The 15,622-nt window shown below is 45.6% G+C and overlaps 4 protein-coding genes across 7 annotated transcripts; 2 read left to right on the top strand and 2 right to left on the bottom strand.

The window, feature by feature from the left end:
- Window positions 1-186: 186 nt before the first annotated feature.
- Window positions 187-6,110, top strand: Tango1 (transport and golgi organization 1). The gene is made up of 7 exons (XM_032438234.2): window positions 187-499; window positions 654-2,999; window positions 3,644-4,068; window positions 4,134-4,266; window positions 4,336-4,960; window positions 5,189-5,290; window positions 5,345-6,110. Exons 1-7 carry the CDS (start codon window positions 349-351, stop codon window positions 6,066-6,068), a joined length of 4,506 nt encoding a protein of 1,501 aa, XP_032294125.1. The 5' UTR covers window positions 187-348; the 3' UTR covers window positions 6,069-6,110.
- A 55-nt stretch (window positions 6,111-6,165) lies between these two features.
- On the bottom strand, window positions 6,166-9,488 carry LOC6627291 (retinol-binding protein pinta). The gene is made up of 4 exons (XM_002052427.4): window positions 8,989-9,488; window positions 8,029-8,341; window positions 7,226-7,598; window positions 6,166-7,157 (listed from the first exon to the last, which is right to left on the bottom strand). Exons 2-4 carry the CDS (start codon window positions 8,337-8,339, stop codon window positions 6,897-6,899), a joined length of 945 nt encoding a protein of 314 aa, XP_002052463.1. The 5' UTR covers window positions 8,340-8,341; window positions 8,989-9,488; the 3' UTR covers window positions 6,166-6,896.
- On the bottom strand, window positions 8,222-15,528 carry Atac1 (Ada2a-containing complex component 1). Of its 3 annotated transcripts, none has more exons than XM_070209227.1 (2): window positions 14,361-15,528; window positions 8,222-8,341 (listed from the first exon to the last, which is right to left on the bottom strand). In XM_070209227.1, the coding sequence occupies exon 1, from the start codon at window positions 15,489-15,491 to the stop codon at window positions 14,406-14,408; it is 1,086 nt and encodes a 361-aa protein (XP_070065328.1). In that variant the 5' UTR covers window positions 15,492-15,528; the 3' UTR covers window positions 8,222-8,341; window positions 14,361-14,405. The 3 variants fall into 3 exon arrangements, with proteins under 3 accessions (XP_070065328.1, XP_032294124.1, XP_002052465.1); XM_032438233.2 differs by lacking the exon at window positions 8,222-8,341 and adding an exon at window positions 10,682-14,255; XM_002052429.4 differs by lacking the exon at window positions 8,222-8,341 and adding an exon at window positions 14,267-14,309.
- Window positions 10,038-13,427, top strand: Ube4A (Ubiquitination factor E4A). Of its 2 annotated transcripts, XM_015172964.3 has the most exons (4): window positions 10,038-10,174; window positions 10,259-11,045; window positions 11,098-11,486; window positions 11,553-13,427. In XM_015172964.3, exons 2-4 carry the CDS (start codon window positions 10,268-10,270, stop codon window positions 13,425-13,427), a joined length of 3,042 nt encoding a protein of 1,013 aa, XP_015028450.1. In that variant the 5' UTR covers window positions 10,038-10,174; window positions 10,259-10,267. The 2 variants fall into 2 exon arrangements, with proteins under 2 accessions (XP_015028450.1, XP_002052464.2); XM_002052428.4 differs by lacking the exon at window positions 10,038-10,174 and having other exon boundaries at window positions 10,203-11,045.
- Window positions 15,529-15,622: the final 94 nt, after the last annotated feature.

Here is a 15,622-nt window from a genome sequence, read left to right as displayed (position 1 = left end):
ATAATTAAAAATTACACCAAGATACCAAAATTTTAATAGTTTTATAAAGATTAAAAAAATTGACACTTATGTGTTGGTTGACAAACCGTTGATTTACAACGAGAAAACTAATGGAATTGCGAGCAACCTTAGCATTTAATCAGTATTTATAAATTTATCGATAGGTCGATTTGTTTTAGAAGTGTGGCAGCACCGACAAGCAGCTGTTGTGACGAAAAGCCAACTCAGCTAATGTGAAGAAATTTTTAATACACAAAAAAAATTTCGCACACAAACTGTATTGTTACTAAAGCCGTGGTTTAGTTTAATTCGATTGTAAACAGTGCCAGAAAAAACAGACAATGCAAAATGCGGCCAACGAACGCAAATGCCCCAACCAATACGCCGTGGAGTGATTTCGCCATTTATCTGACCATAACACTTACACTTTCCCTTTCATGTCTTCCGACGACGTGGGCTTTGTCCGACAAAAGACTGTGCGCTGACGAAAAATGTGAACGTAAGTATTGCGAGCAATGCGGCAACACTAGTACCGGGGCAAAACTACAAAATAAAGCTGAAGAATTAACCCTGACCCTTTTTCTGACTGCGATAAGAAACCACATTTCATAATACTTTGTCTTATTAATTGTTTTCTTCCCAACCTTTCGCAGAGATCATCTCTTTCGGTACGGCTAAAATCAGTTATACGTCTGGAGAAGATGGCATGCTGTCCTTTAAGATTCATTCGCCGGTGCGCATATTGTCCAAGAGCGCTGGCAACAATCCAAATCTGTGGGGCGTGGAGATTAATGGACGTCGCGGCTATGCCAACAAGGAGTTCATCATGGAGAAAAGAATTGTGATTAACGAAAAGGATCTCAAGCATGAAGTGCCAGTAGTTTGGCCACACAAACCAGCAACAGCTGCTGCACCAGCAACAGCTCCCACTGTGGATAGTCCAGCTCAAGACCCACAAGTGCCGCTGGAGCCAGCTGTGCTCAATGCCTCCGAGTCAGCCGATGATATAGCAACAACAACCACCTCGCCGCTGGACACACTAAAGCTAGCAATACTCACTGAGCAGGAGCAAACGAGCAGCAGTGAAACACCATCTCCCATAACACCTGTACAGCCCAATCTTCAGCTGGTCGATGGCACAGAGTTGCCGCTGGAGGCTGTGGTCGCTGTTACAGAACGAACTCAGAACCTTTCCCATGCAGACGCCACAAATAGCGCAACCAAAAACAATGCTGAGCTCGAGGGGAAATCGAAAAGCGATGACACATTCGATTACGCGGCAGATGACGAGGAAATTTACGAGGAAGACGACGACGATGTCGAGGAAACACTTGATAGCCAAGTCAACGATATACGAAACGAAACAGAAGCCGATAACAAAGCAAATGCTGCAGCCCCTCAACAGGCCAAAACACCTGAGCCAGAGGCGGACGCTCGGCAAACGAATGCCTCAGACGCAGATAAGGAAAAGCATGCAGCCCCAGCTGGTAACGAAAGCCAAGACGCTGGGGCCCATCCGGACGTTATTCCTAAGGCAACTCCAGCTGCGCTGCTTATAGAAACGCGCAATGTCAGCGCTGTGCCCGCGGAGGAGCAGCTGAAGCTGGAGGCAACAGTTGAGCACCCTGCACCAGGAGCAGGACTTGATGCAGAGCTGCCCAAAGAGGAAACGAAAGCTCAGCTAATGTCGGGTCCAGTCGCAGAGCCCAAGCCTCAAGAAGCAATCGCAGCGGTAGATCAGGCTCAGGCGATAAGCGAGCAGCTTGAAAAGGATAACCAATTAAACGAAGCCAGCTCAACTGCAGCAGAAGAATCCAGCAAGGCTCAAGTTGAAGGCGAAGTTAAAGCGCAGCCGGATCCCACTGTAGCAGAACCAACACAAGAGCCGAAGGCAGCGCAGTCAAATGAAACTGAATCCGTTAAGGTGCAAACCGAAGCAGCCAATGTCGAGGAACCAAGTGCGCCAACTGCAGCACTAGAGACAGCAGCTGTAGTCGATGCAATCCAAAACGAAGCGCAGGCAAAAGTAGACGGAGCACAGACATTGAATGATGTGGCTAACTCGAAGGTCACGCCCACCGAGGACCCGGTTGTGCCGGCCAGCTTGCCTCCATTGTTCAAAAAGCAGCATTTCCAGCATAATCCAAATGAATACTACAAACAGCTGCAGGAACAACAGCAGCAGCAGCAGCAGGAGCAAAAGCAAAAGGAGCAACAGCAAGACCAGCAACAAGAGCAACTACAGCTGCAGGAACAGCAGAAGCAGCAGCAGGAAGAGTTGCTGGAACAGCAAAAGCAGCAGCAGAAAGAACAACAGCAGAAGGAGAAGCAGCAGCAGAAAAAGCTGCTGGAAGAGCAGAAGCAGCAGCAGGAAGAGCTGCTGAAACAACAAAAGCGACAGCAGGAAGAGAAGCGACAGCAGGAAGAGCAACAGCGGAAGGAGCAGCTGCAGCAGCAGGAGGAGCTGCTGAAACAGCAGAAGCAGCAGCAAGAAGAGCAACAGCAAAAGGAGCAGCAGCAACTAGAAGAGCAGGAGCGACAACAGCTGCTGGAACAGCAAAAGCAGGAACAGCAGCAGCTACAACAGCTGCTGGAACAGCAAAAGCAGGAACAGCAGCAGCTACAACAGCTGCTGGAACAGCAGAAGCAGGAAGAGCAACAGCAAAAGGAGAAGCTGCAGGAGCAACTAGCCGAGAACGCTCTGCCGCACACCACGCCCACGCCAGCCGCATTTGATGCATATGATGCAGTTAACGAGGCAGAGCCAACGCCTGCGCCACCAGCTCGCGGCTTGGTTGAGGAAATCATCGCTACCGACGCCGTGGAGCCAATTGGATTGCCAACAGAAACACTCAAGGAAGATGCCGGACTGGGACTGGGTCTCTTTGGCACCATTATGGACACTGTCAACTCTTTCATATCCCATCAAGATCACAAGGAACCAAAAACTGCGCCACTTACAGGCAACGATGAGCTGCATCGTTTGCTCTATCCACAAGGTAAATCTCCGTTTTATAATTATGATATAATTAATTATAGTATTATTATTAATATTAAAGGTGACTACAATTCATTTACTTGAGCAGAACTCCAATAACTACCTGATGCTATATAAGATTGAAGAATTGCTCAGGAAAACAAGAGAGAAACGTTTTCTTCAGAGTTTCTCCCAATATTTAATACTTTTTAAAAGTTTTCTCATGTAAACTCAGCCACAAATAGCTGGAATCAAGTTTCTAAGTTTATAAGAGAAGGCTTCTATAGGATATTAGATTTTATAAGTATATATACTCCGATATTGAGAAGGGCTTAGAACCGAGCAAGTTCCAATATTTAGTTTATTCTGAACCTAGCAGAAATTTCTTTGGTCCCAACAATTGGATACATATCCTACCATGTTTGGTGGACGCCAATTTTGGGTAGAGATCGAAATTTAGCCCGCATCTTGTATGAGAAAATATTTATGTTATGCAATATTTTCTGTCACAACGGGCAAACGTTGAAAAGAAATACGATGTTTTGATGCAGAAACAACTTTGCTAACTTTAATTTTGCTAAGTCCGCAGTTCTGCTTCTATTTCAATTTCTAATTTATATTGATTGAAATTCTTAAAACTAATTATATTTATATGCATACCCACAGCTGATGCTCATGGCGAGGGTTATTGCACGCGGCCCTCGAATGGTAACTGCCATGCTGCCATTACGCTGGACAATTTCGTGGAGGTGTTGGCGGCGAAGCTGTTGGAGCATAGCCTGTTGTTGCTTTGCGTGGTCATTGCGGCTGCCTCGTCGCTGTTCTTTATATTCACCTACTATTGCTTCTGCAACAGCAGCCAGGAGGGTGCGCTGCTCGCCAAGCTGAATCATCTGGAGCGCAGTCTGCTGGCCGCGCACAAGGAGAACCTGATAATAAAGCACGAGCTGATGACAACACGCACGAAGCTCTCGAGCATTGAGGATAACTCTTTTGGCTCCAACGACATGGTTGTTGCACTGAAGAAACAACTCGAGACGGAACTCTATGAGAAGGCCAAGCTGCAGGAGCAGGTTAGCTCTCTGGAGAAGGTGAGGCAAAGGAAAAATATATAGAAAGTTAATACTAACATTATATTTCTTTATGCATCACACAGGATTTGGATAATGCCGCCGAAGCGGGCTTGGAGCTGAACAAAATGCTGTCCGAGGTGTTGAACAGCCAGAATGGCGACGAGGCATTCATGAGCACGGTTGACGAGCTGCAGCGCCAGCTCAACGATCAGGAAAGTGAGTGTTAATAGCATCTGGACAGCCTGTAGACGCATGTAATTCATTTTGCATATTCATTTCTCGCAGAGATCATCATTGACATCAACGCAAGTCTGGCGGAGAAGAGTCGCGAGAATAGCGAGCTGCAATATTCCTATACGGAGTCGACAACGCGCCTGAACAGCGAAATGAAGTCGCTGCAGCAGGATAACTACGAGCTGGAAATGGACAAGTCGAAGCTGCAGACGCGCCTTGAGGAAATCCAAGCGGAGTCCGAGCAGGAGCTAGCCAAGGCTCTAGAGGCGCGCAACTATGAAATGCAGCGGCTGCAGCATCAGATCATGGAACTGAATGCCAAATACGACAAAGAGCACAGCGAACTGCAGACCAGCCTAGCCAAAATCGAGGCGCTCGAAGATTGCCTCAAAGCGATCAAGAAGGACGGCAATACCAATCTTCAAGAACTAATTACATCAGCGAAGACACGCGGCGAACTGAATGCAGCGCAGAAAAAGTTTATGTCGCTGCAAACGAAGCTGGAACAGGAACTGGCCAACAAGGCGCGTCTCGAGAGTCAGCTGCAGGCATCCAGCGCAGACGTCGAACAGCTTAAACAGGACTTCAATCAGTCCGAACGCGATAAACTTGAGGCGCAAACGCGTCTTGAAGTGCTCTCCGGCTATTTCCGCGAAAAGGAAACGCAGCTGCAAAAGTGGGTTACCTAAAATTAACACTAGCTTTTCATAGGGGTGGATTTTACAAAAGAGTGTGAAACACGTATCGATTTCTTTTCGAAGAGTGTGTAAAAGTATTTATAGAAAATGTTTATCAAATGCCTTTTTGCATAGATCTAAAGCCCCATTCTCCTCGTAATACATATCCATAAACTGTATTGTTTTATATACACTATATTGTAATAGAATCTACTTTCCTTTTTCAGAGAGCTCAGCTTGCAGGAGGCCAAGTGGCTGCAGCACCAGGGCGAGAATGCCAGCACTGTGGAGACGCAAACGCTGATGAAGAACGAAATTCAGATGCTGAAGTATGTAAAATATATATTTAGGTTTTCCACATTTGACCATTTATATCTTGCTAGATCTCAAAACGATGAGCTGCGCGCCGAGATTGAGGCACAGATTGCCTCGCACAAGGCACAGATGGGCACGCTGGAAAATCGTGCGCACGAATCCTGGCTGGCGGCGCGTCAGTCCGAGCGTCGCTGCGAGGAGGCGCAGGCCGAAGCCGCCGGCCTGCGGCGCAAGCTAACGGCCATGGCAAGTGGATCGGGCGATGTGTCGCTGGATGCGCTGCCCGCCAACGGCGGCATTTTGGGCGCAAACGAACTGACGACCACGCCATCGCCGTTGCCATTGCCCGGCTCGCCCGGTCTGTTGAGCATGCCCAATCCACTGCCATTCCTGCCGGCGCCGTTTACGCCGTTTATGGGGCTGCCGCCGCCATTTTTGCCACCATCAGTTGCTGCCGGCGGTGCGCGTCCACCGCCGCTGGGCCGCATGCGCTCGCCGCCGCCGACCTCGTCATCGCGCGATCGTTACTCACCGCATCGCGATGACCGCGACGACTACAGCGACTATGATGATTACGACGACGATGATGATGATGATCGCGGCATGGACCGGCACAGGCGACACAGCGGCAGCTGGGGCCGTCGCGGTTCCTATATGCACTCGCCGCGCACATATCGCTCGCTGTCGCCATCGGACAGCCGCTACAATTATAACGATACGGAAACGGATTTCAGTCCGCCGCCGAGCCCTCCGCCACCGCGTAAGAGCTCGCGACCCATCAACGAAGTATGAAATGCGGCACTGTGTACTTTACATAAAGCAAAAAAAAAAGAAGGACACCAACATCCTAAAACATTATGTACGAGTAGTTGCAGAAACTCAAAACTAGTTCAAATCTATGTATATTTATTACTGATCATCGGGTTAACTACGACTAAGAGCGACTCACATACTTATATACACACAATTCCCATAATACGAATTTGAGGCATTTTCAAAATAATAACATCAACAATTTGGTGGCTCAATGGCAAATGATATCAAATGGAAAACTAAAATAAACCAAACATTAAAAACACCAAAATATGTTACACGCGTTATTATTTATATGGGATATCAGAACCTCCTTAAAAGAAAGGTCAGTTTTCTTATCCTCACGGCAAAGTACAAGCTACTTGCAATGAGCTTGACAATTTTTATATATATGTGGCAACGCCAAGTGGACAGCCCATGTCAAACATCTACAATGCAGATGGACAACGTGGTAAGTTTAAGCACTCAGATTAACTGACAATTGCATGGGAAATAGAGTTCAGACTGGGGCTCAACTGTAAATTTAATATTTTATATTTAAACTGAGCCCAAGTCTGCATATTTAGCTGTTATCATGAGAATCGCATAGTGGGGCGTTGATTAATTTTTTAAATACTTCGATTTTTGCAAGGTCAGCTACTATAGAGGATGCACTACCCTACCGTGCACTATGTTAAGTAGAGCAATTTAATAATATCGCCAGGTAAACATGATTATACGATAAGCTTAACAAGGCATTGCTCATAAATTGATTTTGTAATGTGCAGTCGTAAAGCGAATTGTCTATAAAATTGCTGATAATCCAGTTTAATCGATTTCCAATTTTCGAAATGAACCGACTGCACCGAACGAGCTGCATTTATCCAGAGCGGGACTGCTAAAGTCGCGCAGCTTTTCATCGGTGCCAAAGTGCTGCGATGCCAGGAAATATTGTGCGTAGCCGATAAGTTTCCTTTCCATGGCGTGGCTAATGTCCTCGACAAGGCCGTGAGTGCCGCCATATTCCAGAGGCAAATAATCCCGGGGCACAATATTGAATATGGCATCTGGATCGGAACTCACTGAAATCTGCATTAAAACAAAACGAATTGCCGGAATAATTATTATTCTAGAGCTGGAACTGTGACTGCACTTACCCGACTCTTAATCTTAGCCGGAAAGAACGATCGCAATGTATTGAAACCCGTCTCAAAGGCTGGCGGCACATTGATGAAATGTATCCCCTTCTGGCGTGTGGGCATTGCCTCATCGGCATACGCTGAGAATTTACGCAATAGCTCCGGCTGCAGGGCGAACAGATGTGTGCCAGTTACGCCCTTCATGTCCATGATCTCAACGTAACCGGAAACAGTTGCATTTTCATCCTCGAACATCATGATCTCGCCGAACATGGAACCAACGCGTATAATATCCTGAAATTTATATTTGCTGGTATCGTACGATCCGGCGCGTATGATGGACACGCAGGGTCCGGTATCTTCATCGTCTTGCGGTATACGTAGCAAGATGCTGCAAGAGATAGGCGGAAAATATATTTGAGTTTTAAACTGAAGCACAGACAATGTTTCGTTGTGCTGCTAATAAAATTTAAGCGAAAACGAGATAAATTAAATTAACATCAAGTAAATACTTGTAAAAGTACCGTCAATGTTAAAGTGACGCTGTTAACGTTAACGCAGCAGACATCTGTTAAGGAGACACTGTTAATGTTAATAAATCATACAGCTGTTAAGGGGACGCTGTTAACGTTATCGCAGCATTCAGCTGTTAAGTGATAATGTTTATGTTAACAGCTCCTAAAGTGATGCTGTTAATGGTAACAGAGAATACAGCTGTTAAAGAGTCGCTGTCAATGTTAACAGATTGCAAAAGCGCTGCAAGTTTTGTCTTCTTTTCAGTTATATTCAATTCGGAGCAAACAATATACAGGTGTACCTACCCAGAGCGTATAATATCTATGACCAATGGATCCGTTGCCAAACGTCGCTCATTGAATACCTCTGGGATGGATGCTTGCAGCGTATAGAAGCGATCGTATTTCTGTTTGGCACGCTCCAAACTGAATTTGGTGCCGCGCAAAAAGGCCAACAGAAACTGTTGATCGGTGCAGCCCCGCAAATGCGACTGCTTAAGCACCCAATCCCTCAAAGCCTCAATGTCGTCGCCGACCCGATGCGGCACCTCGTTCAGCTCCTGTACGGCAATCGCCTGCAGTGCCGGCTTAAGGGGGCGTATACGTAATGTGCTCATTGCTGTGTTTCATGAAAATGAAAGAGAAATATACAAAAATTTAAGAGCTAACTATTTGAAAGAGTAATATTAGCTAAATTACTAATGCTAAGAATTCCAAAGATTACAATTATTTTAAACAAGAGAATTTCAAAGCATTTTTAAGGCGTTCATGATTATTACACATACGACATGTTGTCCCAAAAAAATGCTGCTAAACTGCCTGTTATCAAATGAATCTATCATTTTTTTAGAATACAAATTAATGCATAAAATTAACAAAGATTCTTTATTTTTAGCAATAAATATTAATATTTATAACATATATTTTTTCTATTAAAAGACAACTCGGCAGCCTGCATCAAATCCTACAAGAACTCACAATATTATATTCCTCTTAAAAAAATATCCATTTTTTTTTAACAATTAATTATGGCATTTACTTTAATAATTTTGCATGTTTTATAACTTTGATAATAAGTAAATCTTGTGGACTTTCATAATTAATTCAATTGGTTTAAATTTGCGTTCTAATTGGAATCCAATAAGCACCCGAACAGTCAATATTAACAAGGCGCCACGCACTTAAACTTGCGCTTAAAATATTTAATTTTATGATAAATGATTTTTTTTAGCTAATCCGGAAGCGCTTAAAATGAATAACACCCACATTATTGATAAATTGCAGCTTTTGATTGAACGTAAATAATTCAGGCGCAGCTGTTTTTTTGTTTCTTCGTTCGCTTCAGTTGCGTTAAACGATTTCCAATTGGATTTTTCCGTTTTTCCAGCTTACAGTTGCGTGTGTTTACCGTTTGAAGACGCAGCGCCGACTGATACGAAATGAATACAAAAAAAAAATGCCAAATCAACGAACTTGGACGTGTTTATAGCCGTTGATCAGAAGCCGATTTAACGGCACACGAAGTATTATTTTTGTTTAATTTGCACCCGTTTTGTTTCTATCATTTATTATTATCGGCAAACACTTAACGAGGTAAGCAGAAATGGTTTATTTAAGTTCGGGGTGCCAGGCGCCGGCGGCCACATGGCATTTGCTGTGGGTGGCTTTTCAACAATTGATTGTCTTAATTGGCTTTGGACTTAGCCACACACACACACACGCACGCACGCACACATATGCATACATGTTACATACACACACACACACACACACAGACGCGCGCTTTTGAGTGCATGCGGCTGCGCCCTTCCTTTAGCTGGATTTTGATTTGCCCCACATTTGCCGAGCACTAGCCAGCTCATACTTAATTATTTAAATGTAATTGGCAGATTTGTGGCTTGTTTCAATTCATTTTGTATTTTATGGATTGGCATAATTAATTGCATGTAGAGATTGTAGAGGTTACTTGAGTACATTTTGCCAATTATGATAGAGAATATCAAATTGATTTATTACTATTTTATTTACTTTGCAAGACATTGTTTGATTTATGTATTTGATGCGATCGATTCGGCACAGGGCTTATTTAACTTTTGATTGGATCGATTTTTGGCTAGAAATAATGTTTAGTTTAATTATCCTTTTTTGGCAGACTTTCTTTTAAAGAAATTTACAAAAGCCAATCGCAATATAAAGATTAATAACTGTTCACAGATATTCGCCTAGGGCGCATTTTTGCATGCAACATTTTTGTTAGTTTCAATTGAAGGCAAAATTCGTTAAGTACAATTTAAAAAAAAAAAAATAAATACAATTTTGGTAATTTTCAAGTTAGCACCGAAAAATACGATAAATACCTGTTGGTATTAACTATTATTTGGTATTTACTGATTCGATAAATGTATTCGATAGCTCGATTTTTGTGCTAATTCGCATAGTGACACAGTGACAGGTAGCAGAAAATATAAAATTTTTTAATAATATTGTACAAGCAAATATTGACCATAAATTTACAACCAAACGAAAAACTATGCAGGTCGCAACAATGTCCAAAGTTGGAGACACCGAGAATCCATTCGCAGCTCTGCTGCAGGATGGCACCCAGGCCAATGGCGTGTCCAAGCAGCTGATCGAATCAATTTTGCTTTTTACACTGAGCAAAGATGCGGACACCAAGCGCAATCGGCCTGTGCTCTGTCTGGCCGATGTCGTTGTGGCCGACAATAGCACCGAGGACACGCTCGGCGAGGATCTGCTGGCGCATGCCCTGTTCGAGCGCCTCATGCTGGAGGAGACCACAAAATACCTAATGCCATCTGGACAGGTCGATCAAAGGCAAGAGGAGCAAGCCCTGGAGACGCGGGCCATCATTTATCTGCACGGTGCATTCACCAGATGGGAGGAGATACAGCGCACTGGCAGCCTACAGGACAAGGAACATAGCAATCGAATTCTTGACTTGATCCTAAACAATGCTAGCACATGCATGCGCCAGCCGGATCTATTTGCACTCCAAACATTCTCAGCGCAGTGGCTGGAGTTGTTTGAGGAGGCGGACGAGCATGATACCAGCACGCAGGAGTTTCTGATTCGTGTGGCAGAAAAGGTGCTCGAAGATGTTGAGCAACTGGAGGCGCTGGGCGCTCTCAAGGCCATATTCTACCCCATGCTAAGTGAATTGCAAAAGCAATTGGTTAAAGATAATTTGATTACAATCAGAAAGAATATATTCTGGATTCTGGGCTTCTTTGTGCGCGAAAAACGCGCCGGCTTACTCGGCGAGTTGCTCATTGACTTCACCACACCCAATCCTAAGGCTAAAGGTAGGTAATCCTAAGCAGACAAATGCGAAATACTCACATTTAAGATTTTCAGGTGGTGAATACATGGATACGCTTTTGGGGCAATTGCTGTGCATGTCCATTATGCCCAAGACTCAAACCGCGCCCTATGAATTCTTCCGCGACATATCGCTGATCTCCCAGCAATCGGATCCCACACTCTGGCAGCTGCTGGCACATCATCAGCAGGCAATGTTTACGCTGGTCAAACAACTGCTCGTACAATCTTCCGCCACCAAGAAGAAGACGCTGCAGTGGATAGCCAACTGTCTGGACGCGAATGTGGCGCGTGGTCATTTGTGGAGCACCATTAACTTGAATCTGGAGCAGACGGTGCACAGCACCGCCAGTGATGCATTTATGACCAGCCTCAGCGCCGTGCTGATGCGTCTGTGTGCGCCGCTCTGCGCGCCCGCCTTAAAGGTACATGACCAGCTAATCTGTGCACTGTGTGTCGCATCATATATTAACGTTGACATTCAATTGCAGGTGCTGCTGGTAGATCCCACATACTGTGCGGTGGCGGACCCGTTGGAACGCCAATCGAAGGGCGTTAACATGCTGAAGGCGTTTGAGGAGACATGCCTACTGCCCACCGAGGAAGGGGAACAGCGCTTGACAGCGGCTAAGTACAATTTTATCACCGAGATCTTCTATTTGGCGCACAAGGCGTTCGAGCTGGGCAATCGGGCGTGCATTGAGCGCTTGACGCGCATGATGCGTGAGCTGCAGAACACACAGACCGCCTACCAGGATGTGGCGGCTAGCGATCCGAACAACGATCTAACCAAGAATCTGTTTCGCATGCTGCAGGATCAGATGCAACAGGTGCTCTGCATAAGAAATGGCCTGGCCGAGCCTGAAAATGATACCGCCATCCTCAAGTTCTTTGAGGCCTCCGCCATTTGGCTCACTGAGATAGCGATGCTGCCGCGCGAATCCTACGAGGCGGGACTGGACAAAAAGGACTTTGCGCCACAGCTGTTGCGCGATCTGGAGCTGTTGTCGGAAACACCGCCCTTTGTGGCGCCATACATGAAATCGGTGCCGGAGAATATTATCGACAACATTGCGGCCTATTTGAATTTCTGTCGCAGCTTTCCCGGCGATCAGTATATACAAATGTACACCAGCTCGCACGATGCTTTCTTCAAGATGATACTATTGTTCATGGGCAGCTCGGGACTGGTCAAGAATCCGCATTTGCGCGCCAAATTGGCTGACGCTCTAGAGTTTCTGCTGCCCACACAAATCTCTGGCAGCAATCGCAAGGCATTCCATACACACGTCTTTGATAGTCACACAGATCGGTTGCAGGTGGTGCGCAGTCTGCTCAACGTGTTCGTCAGCATCGAAATGACCGGTCAGTCGGTGCAGTTTGAGCAGAAGTTCAACTATCGCCGTCCCATGTACGCGATCATGGAGTTTCTGTGGACCAAGGAGGAGCATGTGGAGTGCTTTAGGCAGCTGGCGCAGGACGCCGAACGCAACATGGAGGCCATTGAGCCGCCAATATTTTTGCGCTTCATCAATCTGCTCATCAACGATGCCATCTTCCTGCTGGACGAATCGCTCTCCAATCTGGAACAAATCAAACAGCTGCAGCAGGCTCAAGACAACGGCGAATGGAATAATCTGTCGCACAGCGAGCGTCAACAGCAGACCACCAATCTGCATCATTTGGGCATGTTGGCACGCTTCGATAATATACTGGGCCGTGACACCATCAATCTGCTAAAGCTGCTGACCAGCGAGATCAAGAGCATCTTCTGCCATAACAGCATGGTCGATCGCATTGCGGCCATGCTCAACTATTTTCTATTGCATTTGGTGGGGCCGCAGCGAGAACGCTTCAAGGTGAAGGACAAAAAGGAGTTCGAGTTTGATCCGGCGCAAATGGTGCTGGAGATAGCGCACATCTACATAAATCTAAGTACGGACAATTCGTTCTGCCTGGCCGTATCCCAGGATGGACGCTCCTACAGCGATCAGCTATTCGGCTATGCCGAGAATATATTGATACGTATCGGTGGTGGTCAGCTAATTGGCGACATGGCCGAGTTTGCAGCCAAGGTGCAGAAAATGGGCGATGACTACAAGGAGGAGCAAGAGCTGCTAGCCGATGCGCCCGAAGAGTATCTGGATCCGATTATATCAACGCTCATGACCGATCCCGTGGTGCTGCCCAGCTCGAACGTGACCGTTGATCGTTCCACAATTGCTCGCCACCTGCTCAGCGATCAGACAGATCCATTCAATCGCGAACCCCTCACCATGGACAAGGTCAAATCGAATGAGGCGCTCAAGCTGGAGATTGAGCAATGGATCGAGGGCAAACGCAGTGCGGCGCGTGTCAAGAGCTGAGCAACCAAACCCGGCTAGGACACGCGCATAACCAAAGAATTAGCTCGTCGTGGGGGTAACCGGATAAGGCTTTAGTTTAATATCAGTTTATCCTTATATAATTCCAGTTTATGTACAATATGTAGGTACATAAATAACCTTTGCAATTTTCCAATTAATGGTTGAGTTGGGACTCCAGTTTGTGTACACGTACGTATTATAAATAATCAATGTAAATATGTTTGTATGATTAGTCGGCATTCCGAGCGAATGTTTTAAAATCAAATAAATAATTCTTTGAGCCGTTGCGTATGGCAAAAAATTCCACAGAAATTGTTTGTTTAAATTCTTTTCAAATATTTACTTGCAGGCAAGATGAAGTTTTACTTGTACTTGTTTCTGGAGCAACAATATGATATAGTATGACGATCTTGACAGAACTTGGAACTTATGGATGGAGTAGGTGTTGATGGAGCAAAGGGAAGCTGTCTATGAAGACAGAAAAGAAAACCTATGGATCCTACAGCAGGCAGATGATATAGCCATAGGTCAGGCTTACAATTAAAAGCTTTTAGAGACTCAACGCCAAAGTATTCTAAATCATATCTAAACATAATTCCGTAGATGGCAATTTTGGGTAGAGACCCAATCTTGCCCGCAATTTCTAAATGAAAATATTTATGGTTTGCAATATTTTCAGTAGAACGGGCGTTTACAAATTATATATTGAATTCTTTTGTACAAACTTTGAAAATATATATATATATTGAATCGAAACCTGGATGCAAAGATGTTTTGGAACCCAACCAGCGGAGTTTTACTTGGACTTGCAGTTCAGACTATAAAGATCTGTGACAAAATTATAATGAAGCCCGTGAGGACTTGAATCGCAACAATTTTGTGCTGGAGGTAGAAGTTGCTGCATTTTATTTGATATTATTATTAACTACTTACACAATTTGACGAATGCTTCGAAGCTTAGCTGCGTGTGTTTTTGTATCATGTCTCGTGATCCTCGACGACATCATGAGCCAGGTGCTCGAATTGCTCGGTAATCAATTGATGGGCTAGGCAATCGCCGCATAGATTTAGATAGCAATAGCAACTGTTGCAGTGCCAACGCTTTTGGGTGACGGCCGATTCCTCGCATTCGGCGCACTTGGGCGCCAGCGGATCGGGACTGTAGCCGTCCTCGGTTTGCAGCTTTTCGTCGCGTATGGCTGTTAATATTTTCAGCTGCAGTAGCTGCTTACGTTGCGTCTCCGATTCGAGCGCATCTGGCTCCAGCTTGGGTTCGATTTTAACTGCAGGCGGTGGCGGCGGAGACGGTGCAACGGGCATCAGGTCATCCAATGTGTACTCATCCTCTGGCATTTGTATTTGTATATTCTGGGCCGGAAAGAATGTGGAACGGCGCACGTTAAACTTGGGTCGTGTGGGGCCGCCCGCTCGCCTGTACTTGGGCAAGCGACCCGGCACAGGCATGCCGGCATCGTGGAGCTTCTGAAAGTACTTCTGGACACGGCTAAAAACTTGTTGCGCTGTTCGATTGCCCAAGGCTTTGGCGATTTTGCCAAAGCGCCGCATTTCCACCTCTTCCGGCGGATACTCGATGAGTAACTGTTCCAGGCGTAGTTGCTCCTCGTTCGTCCACAGACGCGTTTGCGTTTTGCTGCCATTCCTATTGTTCTTGTCCTCCTCCGTGGGCTGAGAATTGGGGGCTGGTGTCTCGGTTTTGAGCTCTTGCTTAACTGTTAATGTGGGCAACTCTGGCAGGCGAACGGGCGTTAAGTAATTGGGCGCTATCAGCGGCTCATTGTTGCGCAATCTGTCCAGCAACAGTTGCGGATTCTCCAGATACAAATCGCGCGCTTTCTCCAGCTCGTCTATTTGTTGATGGACGCGAATGCGCTGAGCCTGCAGCGTGGCAATGGTCCGCAGCAGATTGCCATAGCATTGATTCCCACGTAATGCCAAGTGCTCCGTCTCAAAGTGGAACACATCCTCGTTCTCGTCATCGCTTTCCGCGCTCTCGTCCCTAATGCTTTTTGTATCCGTTTCTTTTTGATTGTTGTCGTTTTCCATTTGTCTGCGCGTGCCGTGAATGGGAGCTAGAGATGAGCAACGCTCAAAGTAGCCGTGACTTAGATAGTGCAGCCGCAATAATCGATATTTTCTGTTTGGCGCCAATTCAATGTATTTAAAAAATAAGCAAA

This window comes from Drosophila virilis, chromosome 4 (genome assembly GCF_030788295.1).
Source record: "Drosophila virilis strain 15010-1051.87 chromosome 4, Dvir_AGI_RSII-ME, whole genome shotgun sequence".
Classification (NCBI taxonomy): domain Eukaryota; kingdom Metazoa; phylum Arthropoda; class Insecta; order Diptera; family Drosophilidae; genus Drosophila; species Drosophila virilis.
The sequence above is the reverse complement of the archived record's forward strand: the minus strand, read 5'-3'. Positions and strand labels throughout refer to the sequence as shown.

Bases quoted from the DNA above. Each gene is read 5' to 3' on its own strand.
- Tango1 (XM_032438234.2), top strand. From the start codon at position 349: ATGCGGCCAACGAACGCAAATGCCCCAACCAATACGCCGTGGAGTGAT. The intron at 500-653 runs GTAAGTATTGCG...AACCTTTCGCAG, and splicing joins CGCTGACGAAAAATGTGAAC to AGATCATCTCTTTCGGTACG. The intron at 5,291-5,344 runs GTATGTAAAATA...ATATCTTGCTAG, and splicing joins AACGAAATTCAGATGCTGAA to ATCTCAAAACGATGAGCTGC.
- LOC6627291 (XM_002052427.4), bottom strand. From the start codon at position 8,339: ATGAGCACATTACGTATACGCCCCCTTAAGCCGGCACTGCAGGCGATT. The intron at 7,599-8,028 runs GTAGGTACACCT...TATCTCTTGCAG, and splicing joins ATAGATATTATACGCTCTGG to CATCTTGCTACGTATACCGC. The intron at 7,158-7,225 runs GTAAGTGCAGTC...GTTTTAATGCAG, and splicing joins CGGCTAAGATTAAGAGTCGG to ATTTCAGTGAGTTCCGATCC.
- Ube4A (XM_002052428.4), top strand. From the start codon at position 10,253: ATGCAGGTCGCAACAATGTCCAAAGTTGGAGACACCGAGAATCCATTC. The intron at 11,046-11,097 runs GTAGGTAATCCT...TAAGATTTTCAG, and splicing joins ACCCAATCCTAAGGCTAAAG to GTGGTGAATACATGGATACG. The intron at 11,487-11,552 runs GTACATGACCAG...ATTCAATTGCAG, and splicing joins TCTGCGCGCCCGCCTTAAAG to GTGCTGCTGGTAGATCCCAC.
- Atac1 (XM_070209227.1), bottom strand. From the start codon at position 15,491: ATGGAAAACGACAACAATCAAAAAGAAACGGATACAAAAAGCATTAGG.